Consider the following 21,078-nt stretch of genomic DNA (forward strand, 5'->3'; position numbering starts at 1 on the left):
CTTTTTCCCCTCAAACCCCACTTTTTCCCCCCAGTCTCCACCAACCCCCCACTTTTCCCATCAGAACTCCACCAAACCCTCAATTTTTCTCCTCAAACTCCACCAAACCCCCACTTTTCCCCTCAAACTCCACCAAACCCCCACTTTTTCCCCTCAAACTCCACCAAAACCCCACTTTTCCCGCCAAAACCTACCAAAACCCCACTTTTCCCCCTCAAACTCCACCAAATTCCCACTTTTCCCTCAAAACTCCACCAAAACCCCACTTTTCCCTCCAAAACCCACCAAAACCCCACTTTTCCCTCAAATCCCACCAAATTCCCACTTTTCCCTCAGAACTCCACCAAAACCCCACTTTTCCCTCCAAAACCTACCAAACCCCCACTTTTTCCCCTCAAACTCCTCTCATTAACTTTCCCCCTCTCTGGGGGTCCTCCTGCCCTTCATTTCCAGCCCTTTCACCCTCTTTTGGGCCTTTCTCCATCCCCTTTCCCCACCCCCAGGAGATGGTGTCTCAAGCCTTGGTGGGTGAAGGTCACCATGGCCCTGACGCCACGGTGATGGCCTTTCCCACCTCTCAACCACCAAACCAACCATTTTGCTCACAAATCAGGACTTTTTAGCTAAGAAACAACCTACCCAAACCATCTTGTCCCTCTTGATGGTGACAAAGGCTCTGGAGCTGTAGAGGTGAAGAGCCACCACGCTTGGATGCTCTTTGACCACCCCAACGTCAACCAAGAGCCGGAACCACGCGGGATGTTGAGGGTCACACACGGTGGCCACCACGTAGGTGCCCGTGGCCGTGGTGGTGCCAGTGGCTTGGTCAAAGGAGATGAAACGAGCTGCTGGAGCCAAAGTGCAACGTCCTGGTTGGTCCAGGCAGGCTCGAAGTCCATCCTTGAGGCCACAGGACTGGCCAAAGGGGCAGGAGGTGGCGCGGCACTGGACGGATCCCGGCGCACGGCACGTGCAGAGCTGCCGGCAGTCCGGGGACAGGATGGTCTGGGCGATCTGGGGAGGGTGGGAGGGATGGGGGAAGGTCACCAAAGGTTGGGGGGATGGAGGGGAAAGGGTGGGGGGGGGAAGGAGGGGGTAAAAGGGGGAAGGGGGCAAATAGAAGGAGATAGGGCAAGAAGAAGAAGGAGGGGGCAAATAGAAGGAGATTGAGGGCAAAAAGAAGGAGATGGGGCAAGAAGAAGAAGGAGGGTGCAATAAGAAGGAGATGGGGGCAAATAGAAGGAGATGGGGCAAATAGAAGGAGACTGAGGGCAAACAGAAGGAGACTGAGGGCAAATAGAAGGAGATGGGGCAAGAAGAAGAAGGAGGGTGCAATAAGAAGGAGATGGGGGCAAATAGAAGGAGATTGAGGGCAAATAGAAGGAAATGGGGCAAGAAGAAGGAGACTGAGGGCAAACAGAAGGAGATTGAGGGCAAATGGAAGGAGATGGAGGCAAACAGAAGGAGATGGGGCAAGAAGAAAGAGATTGAGGGCAAATAGAAGGAGATTTAGGGCAAATAGGAGGCGATTGAGGGCAAATAGAAGGAAATGGGGCAAGAAGAAGGAGATGGAGGGCAAATAGAAGGAGATGGGGCAAGAAGAAGAAGGAGGGTGCAATAAGAAGGAGATGGGGGCAAATAGAAGGAGATTGAGGGCACATAGAAGGAGATTGAGGGCAAATAGAAGGAGAAGGGGCAAGAAGAAGGAGATTGAGGGCAAATAGAAGGAGATTTAGGGCAAATAGAAGGAGATTGAGGGCAAATAGAAGGAGAAGGGGCAAGAAGAAGAAGGAGGGTGCAATAAGAAGGAGATGGGGGCAAATAGAAGGAGATGGAGGGCAAATAGAAGGAGATTGAGGGCAAATAGAAGGAGATGGGGGCAAGAAGAAGGACATGGAGGCAAATAGAAGGAGATTGAGGGCAAATAGAAGGAGATGGGGCAAGAAGAAGGAGATTGAGGGCAAACAGAAGGAGATTGAGGGCAAATAGAAGGAGATGGAGGGCAAATAGAAGGAGATGGAGGGCAAATAGAAGGAGATGGGGCAAGAAGGATGAGATTGAGGGCAAATAGAAGGAGAAGGGGCAAGAAGAAGGAGATTGAGGGCAAATAGAAGGAGATGGGGCAAGAAGAAGAAGGAGGGTGCAATAAGAAGGAGATGGGGGCAAATAGAAGGAGATTGAGGGCAAATAGAAGGAAATGGGGCAAGAAGAAGGAGACTGAGGGCAAACAGAAGGAGATTGAGGCAAATAGAAGGAGATGGAGGCAAACAGAAGGAGATGGGGCAAGAAGAAGAAGGAGGGTGCAAATAGAAGGAGATGGGGGCAAATAGAAGGAGATTGAGGGCAAACAGAAGGAGATTGAGGGCAAATAGAAGGAGAAGGGGCAAGAAGAAGGAGATGGAGGCAAATAGAAGGACATTGAGGGCAAATAGAAGGAGATGGGGCAAGAAGAAGAAGGAAAGTGCAATAAGAAGGAGATGGGGGCAAACAGAAGGAGAAGGGGCAAGAAGAAGGAGATTGAGGGCAAATAGAAGAAGGAGATGGGGCAAAAAGGAGATGGGGGCAAAAAGAAGAAGGAGGGAGCAAAAAGAAGGAGATGGAGGCAAATAGAAGGAGATGGGGCAAGAAGAAGGAGATGGGGCTAGAAGAAAGAGATGGAGGGCAAAAAGAAGAAGGAGGGTGCAATAAGAAGGAGATGGGGGCAAACAGAAGGAGATGGAGCAAATAGGAGGAGATGGGGCAAGAAGAAGGAGATGGAGGCAAATAGGAGGAGATGGAGGGCAAATAGAAGAAGGAGGGTGCAATAAGAAGGAGATTGAGGGCAAATAGAAGGAGAAGGGGCAAGAAGAAGAAGGAAGGTGCCATAAGAAGGAGATGGGGGCAAATAGAAGGAGATGGAGGGCAAATAGAAGGAGATGGAGGGCAAATAGAAGGAGATTGAGGGCAAATAGAAGGAGATGGGGCAAGAAGAAGGTGCTGGGACCCACGTGGAAGTAGCGCCCCTGGTGCAGGCAGCCGCAGGCGTCGGGGGGGACGCAGCGGGCGCCGTCGGCCACGAACCCCCCCTGGCACTGGCAGCCCTCGAAGCATCGGTGGGTACAGGGGGGCTCTGCCGAGAGCCCGGCGCAGGAGCCGCTGCAGCTGCGGGCACACAGGCTGTAGGTGCTGTGAGGGGGGCAGGACATGGCTGCAGGGGCAAGGAACAGGAGGGGAGAGGTCGTTGAGGGGGTGGATTGTGGGATTTGGGGGGGTGAGGGATTTGGGGGGGTTGTGGGGTTTGTGAGATTTGGGGGGGTTGTGGGATTTGGGGGGGATTTGGGGGGTGTGGGATTTGGGGGATGGGGGGTGGGATTTGGGGGGGTTGTGGGATTTGGGGGGGTGGGATTTGGGGGATGGGTTGTGGGATTTAGGGGGAATTTGGGGGGGGTGTGGGATTTGGGGGTGGGGTGGGATTTAGGGGGTGGGGTTGTGGGATTTGGGGGGGAATTTGGGGGGGGTGAGGGATTTGGGGGTGGGGTGGGATTTGGGGGATGGGGTTGTGGGATTGGGGGGGTTGTGGGATTTGGGGTGGGATGGTGGGATTTGGGGGGGGCATTTGGGGTGGGGTTGTGGGATTTGGGGGGGGATTTGGGGGGTTGTGGGATTTGGGGGGTGGGGTGGTGGGATTTGGGGGGGGTTGTGGGATTTGGGGTGGGGATTGTGGGATTTGGGGGGGTTGTGGGTTTTGGGGGGTGGGATTTGGGGGGGGTTGTGGGATTTGGGGAGTGGGGTTGTGGGATTTGGGGGGTGGGATTTGGGGGGGATTTGGGGTGGGGTTGTGGGATTTGGGGGGGATTTGGGGGGTGGGGTGGTGGGATTTGGGGGGGGTTGTGGGATTTGGGGTGGGGATTGTGGGATTTGGGGTGGGGATTGTGGGATTTGGGGGGGTTGTGGGATTTGGGGGTGGGGTGTGGAATTTTGGGTGGTGGGATTTGGGGGGCTGTGGGATTTGGGGGGGTTGTAGGATTGGGGTGGGTTGTGGGATTTGCGGGGGGTTGTTCGATTTGGGGGGGGTTGTTCGATTTGGGGGGGTTGTGGGATTTGGGGGGTGGGGTTGTGGGATTTGGGGGGTGCATGCAACCACCTCTCCCCTGCAGATCTGCAACCCTTGCTGCATGTAACCACCCCTCCCTTGCAGGAATGCAACCCTGCTGCATGCAACCACCTCTCCCTTGCAGATCTGCAACCCCTGCTGCATGCAACCACCTCTCCCCTGCAGATCTGCAACCCTTGCTGCATGTAACCACCCCTCCCTTGCAGAAATTCAACCCCACTGCATGCAACCACCCCTCCCCTGCAGATCTGCAACCCCACTGCATGCAACCACCCTGCTGAATTACAACCCTGCTGCATGCAACCACCCCTCCCCTGCAGATCTGCAACCCCACTGCATGCAACCACCCTACTGAATTACAACCCTGCTGCATGCAACCACCTCTCCCTTGCAGGAATGCAACCCCAGTGCATGCAACCACCTCTCCCCTGCAGGAATACAACCCACTGCATGCAACCACCCCTCCCCTGCTGAATTACAACCCCACTGCATGCAACCACCCCTCCCTTGCAGGAATGCAACCCCGCTGCATGCAACCACCTCTCCCCTGCAGACCTGCAACCCCACTGCATGCAACCCCTGCAATCCCTCCCCCCTACCCCACTCCCCCTGCAGCCACTCACGACACTTGGCCTCCTCCCTCCACTCCCTGAGGCTCCCTCCAGCCGCCTGGCAGGCTGCAGCATAGGCCTGGAGGCTGCGGCACAGCGTGGCAGCGCCGGGCTCCCGACACTGCGCCTTGGCACACGCAGCCACGTGCTCTGCCGGTGGCACCAGCTGGTGGCAGCCAGCAAAAGGGCCTTTGGCCTCTTCCAGCAGCCCACAGGGCCCCAGGTCAGCCTCAGCCTGGCAAAGGGTGGCAGGGGGCTGGCAGCTGGGGTTGGCACAGAGGCCACCGACACGCCGGTAGGTGCCAGGGAGGGTGAGCAGGACGTAGGAGCTGCCATCGAACAGGAGCTTGGGGCCACCCTCAACTTGGAGCACACGGTGGGTTCCTTCTTGGGACACCCCCAGGGAACCCCCCAAAAGCCACAGGGGGAGCTGCTGCCGTTCGCCGTCCACCTGAGGGAAGGGGAGGTGGGGAGGGTGGTGGGGTGGGAAGACAAAAAGGGGGGTTTTCAGCCCAAAATAGGTACCAGATGTTACTGGGAACACAAAAAGGGGGGTTTTCACCCCAAAATAGGTCCCAAATGTCTTGCTGGGAACACAAAAAGGGGGTTTTCAGCCCAAAATAGGTCCCAAATGACACTGGAAAGCACAAAAAGGGGGGTTTTCAGCCCAAAATAGGTGCCAAATGTTACTGGGAAGCACAAAAAGGCGGGTTTTCACCCCAAAATAGGTCTCAAATGTTACTGGGAAGCACAAAAAGGGGGGTTTTCAGCCCAAAATAGGTGCCAAATGTCTTGCTGGGAACACAAAAGGGGGGTTTTCAGCCCAAAATAGGTCCCAAATGTTACTGGGAAGCACAAAAAGGGGGGTTTTCAGCCCAAAATAGGTCCCAAATGTTACTGGGAAGCACAAAAAGGGGGGTTTTCAGCCCAAAATTGGTCCCAAATGTTACTGGGAACACAAAAAGGGGGGTTTTCAGCCCAAAATAGGTCCCAAATGTCTTGCTGGGAACACAAAAGGGGGGTTTTCAGCCCAAAATAGGTCCCAAATGTTATTGGGAAGCACAAAAAGGGGGATTTTCAGCCCAAAATAGGTCCAAAATGTCCTGGTGGCACCTCAAAGGGCTGTTTTCAGCCCAAAATAGGTACCAAATGTTACTGGGAAGCACAAAAAGGGGGGTTATCAACCCAAAATAGGTCCCAAATGTCTGGCTGGGAACACAAAAAGGGGGTTTTCAGCCCAAAATAGGTCCCAAATGACACTGGGAAGCACAAAAAGGGGGATTTTCAGCCCAAAATAGGTCCAAAATGTCCTGGTGGCACCTCAAAGGGCTGTTTTCAGCCCAAAATAGGTCCCAAATGTTACTGGGAAGCAAAAAAAGGGGGGTTTTCAGACCAAAATAGGTCCCAAATGTTACTGGGAAGCACAAAAAGGGGGTTTTCAGCCCAAAATAGGTACCAGATGTTACTGGGAACACAAAAAGGGGGGTTTTCAGCCCAAAATTGGTCCCAAATGTTACTGGGAACACAAAAAGGGGGGTTTTCAGCCCAAAATAGGTCCCAAATGTCTTGCTGGGAACACAAAAGGGGGGTTTTCAGCCCAAAATAGGCCCCAGTTGTTACTGGGAAGCACAAAAAGGGGGTTTTCAGCCCAAAATAGGTACCAGATGTCTTGCTGGGAACAAAAAAGGGGGGTTTTCACCCCAAAATAGGTCCCACACGTTGCTGGGAACCACAAAAAGGGGGTTTTCAGCCCAAAATAGGTGCCAAATGTCCTGGTGGCACCTCAAAGGGAGGTTTTCAGTCCAAAATAGGTCCCACACCTTGCTGGGAACCACAAAAAAGGAGGTTTTCACTCCAAAATAGGTCCAAAATGTCTTGCTAGGAACACAAAAGGGGGGTTTTCAGCCCAAAATAGGTCCCAAATGTCTGGCTGGGAACACAAAAGGGGGGTTTTCAGCCCAAAGTAGGTCCCAAATGACACTGGGAAGCACAAAAAGGGGGGTTTTCAGCCCAAAATAGGTGCCAAATGTTACTGGGAACACAAAAAGGGGGTTTTCAGCCCAAAATAGGTCCCAAATGTCTTGCTGGGAACACAAAAGGGGGGTTTTCAGCCCAAAATAGGCCCCAATTGTTACTGGGAAGCACAAAAAGGGGGTTTTCAGCCCAAAATAGGTCCCAAATGTCTTGCTGGGAACACAAAAGGGGGGTTTTCAGCCCAAAATAGGTCCCAAATGTTACTGGGAAGCACAAAAAGGGGGGTTTTCACCCCAAAATAGGTGCCAAATGTCCTGGTTGCTCCTCAGAGGGGGGTTTTCACCCCAAAATAGGTCCCAAATGTTACTGGGAACACAAAAAGGGGAGTTTTCACCCCAAAATAGGTCCCAAATGTCTTGCTGGGAACACAAAAGTGGGGTTTTCAGCCCAAAATAGGTCCCAAATGTTATTGGGAAGCACAAAAAGGGGGATTTTCAGCCCAAAATAGGTCCCAAATGTCCTGTTGAGCACCCCAGGGTGAGTTTTGCACCCCAAAATTGGTCACAAACATCCCATTGGGCACCCCAGAGTGGGTTTTGCACCCCAAAATAGCTCCTAAATGTCCCAATGGGCACCCCAGGAAGGGTTTTGCACCCCAAAATTGGTCACAAACATCTTGTTGGGTACCTCAGAGTGGGTTTTGCACCCCAAAATTGGTCACAAACATCCCATTGGGCACCCCAGGTTGGGTTTTGCACCCCAAAATAGCTCCTAAATGTCCTATTGGGCACCCCAGGGTGAGTTTTGCACCCCAAAATTGGTCACAAACATCCTATTGGGCATCCTAGAGTAGGTTTTGCACCCCAAAATTGGTCACAAACATCCTGTTGGGTACCTCAAAGTGGGTTTTACACCCCAAAATAGCTCCTAAATGTCCCATTGGGCACCCCAGGGTGGGTTTTGCACCCCAAAATAGCTCCTAAACGTCCTGTTGGGCACCCCAGGGTGGGTTTTGCACCCCAAAATTGGTCACAAACATCCTATTGGGCATCCTAGAGTAGGTTTTGCACCCCAAAATTGGTCACAAACATCCCATTGGGCACCTCAGAGTGGATTTTGCACCCCAAAATCTGTCCTGCACCTCCTGCTGTTCCCCCCAACACCCAACCCCCCCCCCAAGCGTGGCTCTGCACCCCAAAATACCTGTCCCCCCCCCCAAAACCACCTCATATCCCTCTATCCACCCCCACCAGTGCCTTTACACCCCAAAACCCAGCTCTGCACCCCTCCTCCACACCAGCACTTGGCACCAGAGGAGCCCCAACAGCCCCCTCCACAACTCACCGTCACCTCCCAGCTCTCGCCCCTCTCCATGGCCACGGTGACGCCGCGCGCCGTGACCAGCAGCCGCCGGATGGCCGACCCCTCTCCTCCTTCCTCCTCCTCCTCTTCCTCCTCCACCTCCACCACGAAAGGCACCAGGGAGCTCTCCTCAGGGCCTTCAGCCTCAAGTAGGGTGTAGTTACCAGAGCCACAGCTCACCAGTCGCCCATCCAAGGCGCTGAAGACGCCGGGACCCAACATTTGGCAACGGCCACAACCCGTGGGGTAACAACCGCGGACGCCGTCCCTCACCTCACACTCCTCCCCTTCCTCACAACCCCCTGGGTGACACTCCACCACCCCAGAGCCTTTGCACACACAGCTCTGGCTGCACTTTGGGCAGGGGGTGAAGTGTTGGCCGGGTTGGTAGTAGCGGCCGCCGTGGACGCAGCCGCAGTGGGACTGGGGGACGCAGGAGGAGCCGCTGAGGATGAAGCCGGCGTCGCAGAAGCAGCCCTCGGCACACGGCGAGGATGGGTCACAGGGTTCTGTTTGGCTCAGGCTGTGGCATGTGGATGGGCAAGAGGGGCCACAGAGCTCGTAGTGTTGGTTGGGAGGGCAGATGAGGCCTGGGAGGGGGGGGGAGGAGAGGGGAAGAGGCTCTGAGGGGCGGTCAACAGACTCAATCGATGTCATTGAGTTCAACCCCAACCATGACCATTGAGTTCAACCCCAACCACCATTGAGTTCAAGCTCAATAACCATCATTGTGTTCAGCCCCAACCACCATTGAGTTCAATCCCAACCATCACCACTGAGTTCAACCTCAGTAACCATCATTGAGTTCAATCCCAACCACGATTGAGTTCAATCCCAATCAACATCATTGAGTTCAACCCCAACCACCATTGAGTTCAATCCCAACCACCACCATTGAGTTCAATCCCAACCACCATTGAGTTCAACCCCAACCATGACCATTGAGTTCAACCCCAACCACCACCATTGAGTTCAACCCCAACCACCATTGAGTTCAACCTCAATAGCCATCATTGAGTTCAGCCCCAACCATAACCATTGAGTTCAGCCCCAACCACCATTGAGTTCAACCTCAATAACCACCATTGAGTTCAACCCCAACCATCACCATTGAGTTCAATCCCAACCACCATTGAGTTCAATCCCAATCACTCCTAGGAGTTCAGCCCCAACCACCACCATTGAGTTCAACCCCAATCATAACCATTGAGTTCAACCCCAATCATCACCATTGAGTTCAATCCCAACCACCATTGAGTTCAACCCCAACCACCATTGAGTTCAGCCCCAACCACCATTGAGTTCAACCTCAATAACCACCATTGAGTTCAGCCCCAACCACCATTGAGTTCAACCTCAATAACCACCATTGAGTTCAACCCCAACCACCATTGAGTTCAACCCCAACCACCATTGAGTTCAATCCCAACCACCATTGAGTTCAACCCCAACCACCATTGAGTTCAATCCCAACCACCATTGAGTTCAACCCCAACCACCATTGAGTTCAATCCCAACCACCATTGAGTTCAACCCCAACCATCACTGAGTTCAATCCCAACCATCACCATTGAGTTCAATCCCAACCATCACCATTGAGTTCAATCCCAACCACCATTGAGTTCAACCCCAACCATCACCATTGAGTTCAATCCCAACCACCATTGAGTTCAGCCCCAACCACCATTGAGTTCAATCCCAACCACCACCATTGAGTTCAGCCCCAACCACCACCATTGAGCTCAACCCCAACCACCATTGAGTTCAACCCCAACCATCACCATTGAGTTCAACCCCAACCACCATTGAGTTCAATCCCAATCACTCCTAGGAGTTCAGCCCCAACCACCACCATTGAGTTCAATCCCAATCATAACCATTGAGTTCAATCCCAATCATAACCATTGAGTTCAATCCCAATCATAACCATTGAGTTCAGCCCCAACCACCATTGAGTTCAACCCCAACCACCATCATTGAGTTCAGCCCCAACCATAAGCATTGAGTTCAATCCCAACCATCACCACTGAGTTCAACCTCAATAATCATCATTGAGTTCAATCCCAACCACCATTGAGTTCAACTCCAATCAACATCATTGAGTTCTGCCCCAACCACCATCATTGAGTTCAATCCCAACCACCATTGAGTTCAACCCCAACCACCATTGAGTTCAGCCCCAACCACCATTGAGTTCAATCCCAACCATCACCATTGAGTTCAATCCCAACCACCATTGAGTTCAACCCCAATAACCATCATTGAGTTCAGCCCCAACTATAACCATTGAGTTCAACCCCAAACACCACCATTGAGTTCAATCCCAACCACCACCATTGAGTTCAACCCCAATCACCACCGTGAGCTCAACCCCAACCACCACCATTGAGTTCAACCCCAATCACCATCATGAGTTCAATCTCATCCATCACACCTTCAATCCCAACCACCACCATTGAGTTCAACCCCAACCACCACCATTGAGTTCAACCCCAACCACCACCATGAGTTCAACCCCAACCACCACCATTGAGTTCAACCCCAACCACCACCATGAGTTCAACCCCAACCACCACCATTGAGTTCAACCCCAACCATCACCATTGAGTTCAACCCCAACCATCACCATTGAGTTCAACTCCAACCACCACCATTGAGTTCAACCCCAACCACCACCATGAGCTCAACCCCAACCACCACCATGAGCTCAACCCCAACCACCACCATTGAGTTCAACCCCAACCACCACCATGAGCTCAACCCCAACCACCACCATTGAGATCAACACCAACCACCCCCAGGAGATCAACCTCATCCATCACCACACCTTCAATCCCAACCACCACCATTGAGTTCAACCCCAACCATCACCATTGAGTTCAACTCCAACCACCACCATTGAGTTCAACTCCAACCACCACCATGAGCTCAACCCCAACCACCACCGTTGAGTTCAACCCCAACCATCACCATTGAGTTCAACCCCAACCACCACCATTGAGTTCAACTCCAACCACCACCATGAGCTCAACCCCAACCACCACCATTGAGTTCAACCCCAACCACCACCATTGAGTTCAACTCCAACCACCATTGAGTTCAACCCCAACCACCACCATAAGCTCAACCCCAACCACCCCCACAAGTCCAACCCCAACCCCCACCACACCTTCATCCCCAACCACCACGATTTCAACCCCCAGCACATCTCCAGCCCCCCCAGGAGCCCCTTCTCACCCCCACCCCCCCTCCCCACCTACCACAGAAGGCCGTGGTGCGCCAACGGCCAACGGTGACCCCCTGGCTCTGGCAGGCGGTGACGTAGGCGCTGAGGGAGCGGCAGACGGTCTCCTGGTGCCCCTTGTAGAGGCAGGTGTCAAAGAGACAGTCCTCAAAGTAAGGTGTTGGGTCAATGGTGGGGTGACAAGAGGCAAAGGGACCTGTCTTCTTCACCAGGAGCCCGCAGTGCTTGTCCCCACGGTAAGCTCGTTTCTCCTTCTCGCCACAAACTTCACCACAAGATCCATTGCAACCAGCCAAACAACCAGGGACATCAGAGACCTTCCAGGAGTTGGCAAACTGGGTCTCATCAGTGGTTGAGGAACCATCTGGCAAAGCCAAGTCATCGCCTGGGTCGCCGTTGGCGTTGCCACAGAGGCCACAGACGGAGCCCCAGTAGGTGCTGGGCAGGATGAGCCGGGCGTAGCTGTGCCAGTCGAAGGTGACGGTGAGGCCGAAGTCGGTCTTGATGAAGCCATGGACACCGTGGAGGTAGACCTGGAGCTTGTCCTCGTGGGTGAAGGGGAGGTCAACCAGGATGCCATCCACCTGGAGGAAGGGGTGAGGTTGGGTTGGGGGAGGTTGGGTTGGGTGAGGTTGGGTTGGAAGGGCAAGTCAAGGCAGTGGAGAAGAGGCTGGAGGGGCGTGAGGATGCCATGGGAGAGGTTTGGATGGCAACTGGAGGCTGTGCCACGTGGAAACTCACACAGAGAGGGAGCAATGAGGTTGGAAAGACAACCAGGGAGGGTGGAATGAGCTTGGCAGGCCACCTGAACACCATACAGGGACTTGTAGCCCATCTAAAGGCCACACAAGGGACTTGGAGCCCATCTAAAGACCACACAAGGGACTTGTAGCCCAACTAAGCCCCACATAAGGTCCTTGAAGCCCACCCAGATGTCATGCAATGGCCTTGCAGCCCAACTAAGCCCCACATAAGGTCCTTGAAGCCCACCCAGATGTCATGCAAGGACCTTGCAGTCCACTTAAACACCATAAAAGGACCCTGCAACCCACCCAGATGTCATGCAATGGCCTTGTAGCCCACCTAAGCCCCACATAAAGTCCTTGAAGCCCACCTAAACACCATACAAGGACCTTGCAGCCCACTTAAACACCATACAAGAACCCTGCAATCCACCCAGATGTCATGCAATGGCCTTGTAGCCCACCTAAGCCCCACATAAGGTCCTTGAAGCCCACCCAGATGTCATGCAAGGACCTTGCAGGCCACCTAAACACCATACAAGGACCCTGCAACCCACCCAGATGTCATGCAATGGCCTTGTAGCCCACCTAATCCACACATAAGGTCCTTGAAGCCCATGTAGATGTCATGCAAGGACCTTGCAGGCCACCTAAACACCATACAGGGGCCTTGAAGGCCACTTAAACACCATACAAGGACCTTGCAGCCCACCCAGATGTCATGCAATGGCCTTGTAGCCCACCTAAGCCCCACATAAGGTCCTTGAAGCCCACCCAGATGTCATGCAAGGACCTTGCAGGCCACCTAAACACCATACAGGGGCCTTGAAGGCCACTTAAACACCATACAAGGTCCTTGAAGCCCACCCAGATGTCATGCAAGGACCTTGCAGGCCACCTAAACACCATACAGGGGCCTTGAAGGCCACTTAAACACCATACAAGGACCTTGCAGCCCACCCAGATGTCATGCAATGGCCTTGTAGCCCACCTAAGCCCCACATAAGGTCCTTGAAGCCCACCCAGATGTCATGCAAGGACCTTGCAGCCCACTTAAACACCATACAAGGACCCTGCAGCCCACCCAGATGTCATGCAATGGCCTTGTAGCCCACCTAAGCCCCACATAAGGTCCTTGAAGCCCACCCAGATGTCATGCAAGGACCTTGCAGCCCACTTAAACACCACACAAGGGTCTTGTAGCCCACTTAAACACCATACAAGGTCCTTGCAGCCCAACTAAACATCACACAAGGGCTTTGCAGCCCATCTAAACATCACACAAGGGACTTGGAGCCCACCTAAACCTCACACAAGGGCCTTGTAGCCCAACTAAACCCCACATAAGGTCCTTGAAGCCCACCCAGATGTCATGCAAGGACCTTGCAGGCCACCTAAACACCACACAAGGGACTTGGAGCCCAACTAAACATCACACAAGGGACTTGGAGCCCACCTAAGCCCCAGATAAGGTCCTTGAAGCCCACCCAGATGTCATGCAATGGCCTTGTAGCCCACCTAAGCCCCACATAAGGTCCTTGAAGCCCACCCAGATGTCATGCAATGGCCTTGTAGCCCACCTAAGCCCCACATAAGGTCCTTGAAGCCCATGTAGATGTCATGCAATGGCCTTGTAGCCCACCTAAGCCCCACATAAGGTCCTTGCAGCCCACCTAAACACCACACAAGGACCTCACATCCCACACAGACACCTTGCAATCACCTTGCAGCCCACCTAAACCCCCCACCTGACCCCCTCCTGAAGCCCACCCAGCCATCATGCCACAACCCTGCAGCTCCTTCTCCCCTCACCTTGAGCCTCCGCGGGTGCGTCTGGCTGAGGCTGAGCGTCACGTTGTAGACTCTCAAGGTGACATCCTTGGTGTAGGACACCAGGTTGTTGCCCCTGTGGTTGTTCTCCACAGTGACATCAAAGGGGGTGAGGGTTGGGTCATCTGAGCAGAGCTTGGCCAGCTGGTACACGCAGGTGCCCATGAAGTCGTAGCGGTGCCCATCGAAGGTGGTGTAATGAGGGTCCCCCGTGGCCACGCACACCGAGCGGCTCTTGGCCACGCACCTCCTCACCCCCTTGGCCACCACACACTCCTCCCCAGCCTTACAACCCCTTTCCTCACACACCACCAAGCCTAAAGCTGGGTCACACCTACACAAGGAGCTACAAGCTTCATCTGCCCAGAACTCATCCCCTGGGCTGTAGGAGAGGCCGTTGTGGCTGCAGCCACAGTCGGCTTCGGCCACGCAGCGGCCGCCCCTGAGCACGAAGCCGTGGTTGCAGGAGCAGGTTTCCACACAGGGCAAGGAGCAGGAGGCTGGGGCAGCTCTGTCAGAGCATGTGGCAGGGCAGGCTGTGCCACAGGCTTCGTAGTGGCTGTTTTCAGGGCAGGGTAAAGCTGTGGGGGAGAGAGGGAATGGAAGGGGTTAGAGGGGAGAGGATGAGGAGGGAAGGAGCAATGGGATGGGGGTTGGGGTGTGGGAGTGGGGATGGGGTTTGGGATGTGGGAGACACAGGATGGTGGAGGTTGGGAAGGGTCCTGTGGATCCAACCCAGCACAACCCCCCTCCTAAAGCAGGTTCCCATCAGTCAGGGCAAGGAGCAGGAGGCTGGGGCAGCTCTGTCAGAGCACGTGGGGAGGGAATGGAAGGGGTTAGAGGGGAGAGGATGAGGAGGGAAGGAGCAATGGGATGGGGGTTTGAGGTGTGGGAGTGGGGATGGGGGTTGGGGTGTGGGAGTGGGGATGGGGTTTGGGATGTGGGAGACACAGGATGGTGGAGGTTGGGAAGGGTCCTGTGGGTACAGGAGCAGGAGGCTGGGGCAGCTCTGTCAGAGCACGTGGGGAGGGAATGGAAGGGGTTAGAGGGGAGAGGATGAGGAGGGGAGAGAGTTGTGGGAGAGAAGGAGCAATGGGATGGGGTTTGGGGTGTGGGAGACACAGGATGGTGGAGGTTGGGAAGGGTCCTGTGGATCCCACCCAGCACAACCCCCCTGCTAAAGCAGGTTCCCATCAGTCAGGGCAAGGAGCAGGAGGCTGGGGCAGCTCAGAGCATGTGGGGAGGGAATGGAAGGGTTAGAGGGGAGAGGATGAGGAGGGAAGGAGCAATGGGATGGGGGTTTGAGGTGTGGGAGTGGGGATGGGGGTTGGGGTGTGGGAGTGGGGATGGGGTTTGGGATGTGGGAGACACAGGATGGTGGAGGTTGGGAAGGGTCCTGTGGGTACAGGAGCAGGAGGCTGGGGCAGCTCTGTCAGAGCACGTGGGGAGGGAATGGAAGGGGTTAGAGGGGAGAGGATGAGGAGGGGAGAGAGTTGTGGGAGAGAAGGAGCAATGGGATGGGGTTTGGGGTGTGGGAGACACAGGATGGTGGAGGTTGGGAAGGGTCCTGTGGATCCCACCCAGCACAACCCCCCTGCTAAAGCAGGTTCCCATCAGTCAGGGCAAGGAGCAGGAGGCTGGGGCAGCTCTGTCAGAGCACGTGGGGAGGGAATGGAAGGGGTTAGAGGGGAGAGGATGAGGAGGGAAGGAGCAATGGGATGGGGGTTGGGATGTGGGAATGGGGATGGGGTTTGGGATGTGGGAGACACAGGATGGTGGAGGTTGGGAAGGGTCCTGTGGATCCCACCCAGCACAACCCCCCTGCTAAAGCAGGTTCCCCTTGAACAGGAGGCTCAGGAGCTGTGATGGAGCCCACACACATCATCTCAAACTCCTCAGGAGATGAAGGAGCCCACACCCATCACCCCAAACGCACCAGGAGCTGAGATGGAGCCCACACACATCACCCCAAGGCTCCAAATCCCTCAGGAGCCCACACACATCACCCCAAACCCATCAGGAGCCCACAAACGTCCCCCCAAACATCTCAGGAGCTGAGATGGAGCCCACACACATCCCCCCAAACCCCTCAGGAGATGATGGAGCCCATATACATCCCCCCAAACCCCTCAGGAGCCCACACACATCACCCCAAACCCCTCAGGAGCCCAGATGTTTCCCACATCCATCACCCCAAACCCCTCAGGAGCCCAGATGTTTCCCACACCCATCACCCCAAACCCCTCAGGAGCCCAGATGTTTCCCACACCCATCACCCCAAACCCCTCAGGAGCCCAGATGTTGCCCACACACATCACCCCAAACCCCTCAGGAGCCCAGATGTTGCCCACAAACATCATCCCAAACCCCTCAGGAGCCCAGATGTTGCCCACACCCATCCCCCCAAACCCCTCAGGAGATGAAGGAGCCCATATACATCCCCCCAAACCCCTCAGGAGCTCACACACATCACCCCAAATCCCTCAGGAGCCCAGATGTTGCCCACACACATCACCCCAAACCCATCAAGAGTCCATACACATCACCCCAAGGCTCCAAACCCCTCAGGAGCCCAGATGTTTCCCACACCCATCACCCCAAACCCCTCAGGAGCCCAGATGTTTCCCACACCCATCACCCCAAACCCATCAGGAGCCCACACACATCACCCCAAACTCCTCAGGAGATGAAGGAGCCCACACCCATCCCCCCAAATCCCTCAGGAGCCCAGATGTTGCCCACACACACCCCCCAAACCCCTCAGGAGATGAAGGAGCCCACATCCATCCCCCCAAACCCCTCAGGAGCTCAGATGTTGCCCACATCCATCCCCCCAAACCCATCAGGAGCCCACAAACGTCCCCCCAAACCCCTCAGGAGCTGATGGAGCCCACACCCACCCCCCAAACCCACCAGGAGCCCAGATGTTGCTCACACACATCACCCCAAACCCCTCAGGAGCCCAGATGTTGCCCACACCCATCCCCCCAAACCCCTCAGGAGATGAAGGAGCCCATATACATCCCCCCAAACCCCTCAGGAGCTCACACACATCACCCCAAACCCCTCAGGAGCCCAGATGTTGCCCACACCCATCACCCCAAACCCATCAGGAGCCCACATCCATCACCCCAAACCCATCAGGAGTCCATACACATCACCCCAAGGCTCCAAACCCCTCAGGAGCCCAGATGTTGCGCACACACATCACCCCAAACATCTCAGGAGCCCAGATGTTGCCCACACACACCCCCCAATCCCACCAAGAGCCCAGATGTTGCCCAAAAACATCACCCCAAACCCCTCAGGAGCTGAAGGAGCCCACACACATCACCCCAAGGCTCCAAACCCATCAGGAGCTGAGGTGGAGCCCACACCCATCCCCCCAAACCCCTCAGGAGCCCAGATGTTGCCCACACCCATCCCCCCAAACCCCTCAGGAGCCCAGATGTTGCCCACACACATCACCCCAAACCCCTCAGGAGCCCAGATGTTGCCCACACCCATCACCCCAAACCCATCAGGAGCCCAGATATTGCCCACACCCATCCCCCCAAACCTCTCAGGAGCCCAGATGTTTCCCACACCCATCACCCCAAACCCCTCAGGAGCCCAGATGTTTCCCACACCCATCACCCCAAACCCCTCAGGAGCCCACACACATCACCCCAAGGCCCCAAACCCCTCAGGAGCTGAGATGGAGCCCACAAACATCACCCCAAACATCTCAGGAGCTCACACACATCACCCCAAACATCTCAGGATCCCAGATGTTGCCCACACACATCACCCCAAACCCCTCAGGAGATGAAGGAGCCCACACACATCACCCCAAACCCCTCAGGAGCCCAGATGTTGCCCACACCCATCACCCCAAACCCCTCAGGAGCCCAGATGTTGCCCACACACATCACCCCAAACCCCTCAGGAGCCCAGATGTTGCTCACACACATCACCCCAAACCCCTCAGGAGCCCAGATGTTGCCCACACCCATGACCCCAAACCCCTCAGGAGCCCACACACATCACCCCAAGGCTCCAAACCCGCCAGGAGCCCAGATGTTGCCCACACACATCACCCCAAACCCATCAGGAGCCCACAAACATCCCCCCAAACCCCTCAGGAGTCCACACCCATCACCCCAAACCCATCAGGAGTCCATACACATCACCCCAAGGCTCCAAACCCCTCAGGAGCCCAGATGTTGCGCACACACATCACCCCAAACATCTCAGGAGCCCAGATGTTGCCCACACACACCCCCCAATCCCACCAAGAGCCCAGATGTTGCCCAAAAACATCACCCCAAACCCCTCAGGAGCTGAAGGAGCCCACACACATCACCCCAAGGCTCCAAACCCATCAGGAGCTGAGGTGGAGCCCACACCCATCCCCCCAAACCCCTCAGGAGCCCAGATGTTGCCCACACCCATCCCCCCAAACCCCTCAGGAGCCCAGATGTTGCCCACACACATCACCCCAAACCCCTCAGGAGCCCAGATGTTGCCCACACACATCACCCCAAACCCCTCAGGAGCCCAGATGTTGCCCACACCCATCCCCCCAAACCCCTCAGGAGCCCAGATGTTTCCCACACCCATCACCCCAAACCCCTCAGGAGCCCAGATGTTGCCCACACACATCACCCCAAACCCCTCAGGAGCCCAGATGTTGCCCACAAACATCATCCCAAACCCCTCAGGAGCCCAGATGTTGCCCACACCCATCCCCCCAAACCCCTCAGGAGATGAAGGAGCCCATATACATCCCCCCAAACCCCTCAGGAGCTCACACACATCACCCCAAATCCCTCAGGAGCCCAGATGTTGCCCACACACATCACCCCAAACCCATCAAGAGTCCATACACATCACCCCAAGGCTCCAAACCCCTCAGGAGCCCAGATGTTTCCCACACCCATCACCCCAAACCCCTCAGGAGCCCAGATGTTTCCCACACCCATCACCCCAAACCCATCAGGAGCCCACACACATCACCCCAAACTCCTCAGGAGATGAAGGAGCCCACACCCATCCCCCCAAATCCCTCAGGAGCCCAGATGTTGCCCACACACACCCCCCAAACCCCTCAGGAGATGAAGGAGCCCACATCCATCCCCCCAAACCCCTCAGGAGCTCAGATGTTGCCCACATCCATCCCCCCAAACCCATCAGGAGCCCACAAACGTCCCCCCAAACCCCTCAGGAGCTGATGGAGCCCACACCCACCCCCCAAACCCACCAGGAGCCCAGATGTTGCTCACACACATCACCCCAAACCCCTCAGGAGCCCAGATGTTGCCCACACCCATCCCCCCAAACCCCTCAGGAGATGAAGGAGCCCATATACATCCCCCCAAACCCCTCAGGAGCTCACACACATCACCCCAAACCCCTCAGGAGCCCAGATGTTGCCCACACCCATCACCCCAAACCCATCAGGAGCCCACATCCATCACCCCAAACCCATCAGGAGTCCATACACATCACCCCAAGGCTCCAAACCCCTCAGGAGCCCAGATGTTGCGCACACACATCACCCCAAACATCTCAGGAGCCCAGATGTTGCCCACACACACCCCCCAATCCCACCAAGAGCCCAGATGTTGCCCAAAAACATCACCCCAAACCCCTCAGGAGCTGAAGGAGCCCACACACATCACCCCAAGGCTCCAAACCCATCAGGAGCTGAGGTGGAGCCCACACCCATCCCCCCAAACCCCTCAGGAGCCCAGATGTTGCCCACACCCATCCCCCCAAACCCCTCAGGAGCCCAGATGTTGCCCACACACATCACCCCAAACCCCTCAGGAGCCCAGATGTTGCCCACACCCATCACCCCAAACCCATCAGGAGCCCAGATATTGCCCACACCCATCCCCCCAAACCTCTCAGGAGCCCAGATGTTTCCCACACCCATCACCCCAAACCCCTCAGGAGCCCAGATGTTTCCCACACCCATCACCCCAAACCCCTCAGGAGCCCACACACATCACCCCAAGGCCCCAAACCCCTCAGGAGCTGAGATGGAGCCCACAAACATCACCCCAAACATCTCAGGAGCTCACACACATCACCCCAAACATCTCAGGATCCCAGATGTTGCCCACACACATCACCCCAAACCCCTCAGGAGATGAAGGAGCCCACACACATCACCCCAAACCCCTCAGGAGCCCAGATGTTGCCCACACCCATCACCCCAAACCCCTCAGGAGCCCAGATGTTGCCCACACACATCACCCCAAACCCCTCAGGAGCCCAGATGTTGCTCACACACATCACCCCAAACCCCTCAGGAGCCCAGATGTTGCCCACACCCATGACCCCAAACCCCTCAGGAGCCCACACACATCACCCCAAGGCTCCAAACCCGCCAGGAGCCCAGATGTTGCCCACACACATCACCCCAAACCCATCAGGAGCCCACAAACATCCCCCCAAACCCCTCAGGAGTCCACACCCATCACCCCAAACCCATCAGGAGTCCATACACATCACCCCAAGGCTCCAAACCCCTCAGGAGCCCAGATGTTGCGCACACACATCACCCCAAACATCTCAGGAGCCCAGATGTTGCCCACACACACCCCCCAATCCCACCAAGAGCCCAGATGTTGCCCAAAAACATCACCCCAAACCCCTCAGGAGCTGAAGGAGCCCACACACATCACCCCAAGGCTCCAAACCCATCAGGAGCTGAGGTGGAGCCCACACCCATCCCCCCAAACCCCTCAGGAGCCCAGATGTTGCCCACACCCATCCCCCCAAACCCCTCAGGAGCCCAGATGTTGCCCACACCCATCCCCCCAAACCCCTCAGGAGCCCAGATGTTGCCCACACACATCACCCCAAACCCCTCAGGAGCCCAGATGTTGCCCACACACATCACCCCAAACCCCTCAGGAGCCCAGATGTTGCCCACACCCATCCCCCCAAACCCCTCAGGAGCCCAGATGTTTCCCACACCCATCACCCCAAACCCCTCAGGAGCCCACACACATCACCCCAAGGCTCCAAACCCCTCAGGAGCCCAGATATTGCCCACACCCACCCCCCAAACCCATCAGGAGCCCACACACATCACCCCAAACCCATCAGGAGCCCACACACATCACCCCAAACCCATCAGGAGCCCACACACATCACCCCAAGGCTCCAAGCCCATCAGGAGCCCAGATGTTGCCCACACCCATCACCCCAAACCCCTCAGGAGCCCAG

At 55.7% G+C, this 21,078-nt stretch overlaps 1 protein-coding gene across 1 annotated transcript in view; it reads right to left on the reverse strand.

Annotated features, from left to right (window-relative positions):
• The window catches only part of FCGBP (Fc gamma binding protein), a 59,336-nt gene that overhangs the window by 3,509 nt on the left and 34,749 nt on the right, over nucleotides 1–21,078 (reverse strand). Inside the window, exons 14-19 of the mRNA XM_062020223.1 lie at nucleotides 13,840–14,438; nucleotides 11,301–11,868; nucleotides 8,023–8,630; nucleotides 4,717–5,155; nucleotides 2,988–3,187; nucleotides 640–1,014 (exon numbers count right to left, since the gene is read on the reverse strand). Coding sequence (XP_061876207.1) covers nucleotides 640–1,014; nucleotides 2,988–3,187; nucleotides 4,717–5,155; nucleotides 8,023–8,630; nucleotides 11,301–11,868; nucleotides 13,840–14,438 — 2,789 coding nt within the window. The remainder of the gene's footprint in view (nucleotides 1–639; nucleotides 1,015–2,987; nucleotides 3,188–4,716; nucleotides 5,156–8,022; nucleotides 8,631–11,300; nucleotides 11,869–13,839; nucleotides 14,439–21,078) is intronic.

The sequence above is a fragment of the Colius striatus genome, unplaced genomic scaffold, assembly GCF_028858725.1.
Source record: "Colius striatus isolate bColStr4 unplaced genomic scaffold, bColStr4.1.hap1 scaffold_84, whole genome shotgun sequence".
NCBI classification, from domain to species: Eukaryota; Metazoa; Chordata; class Aves; order Coliiformes; family Coliidae; genus Colius; species Colius striatus.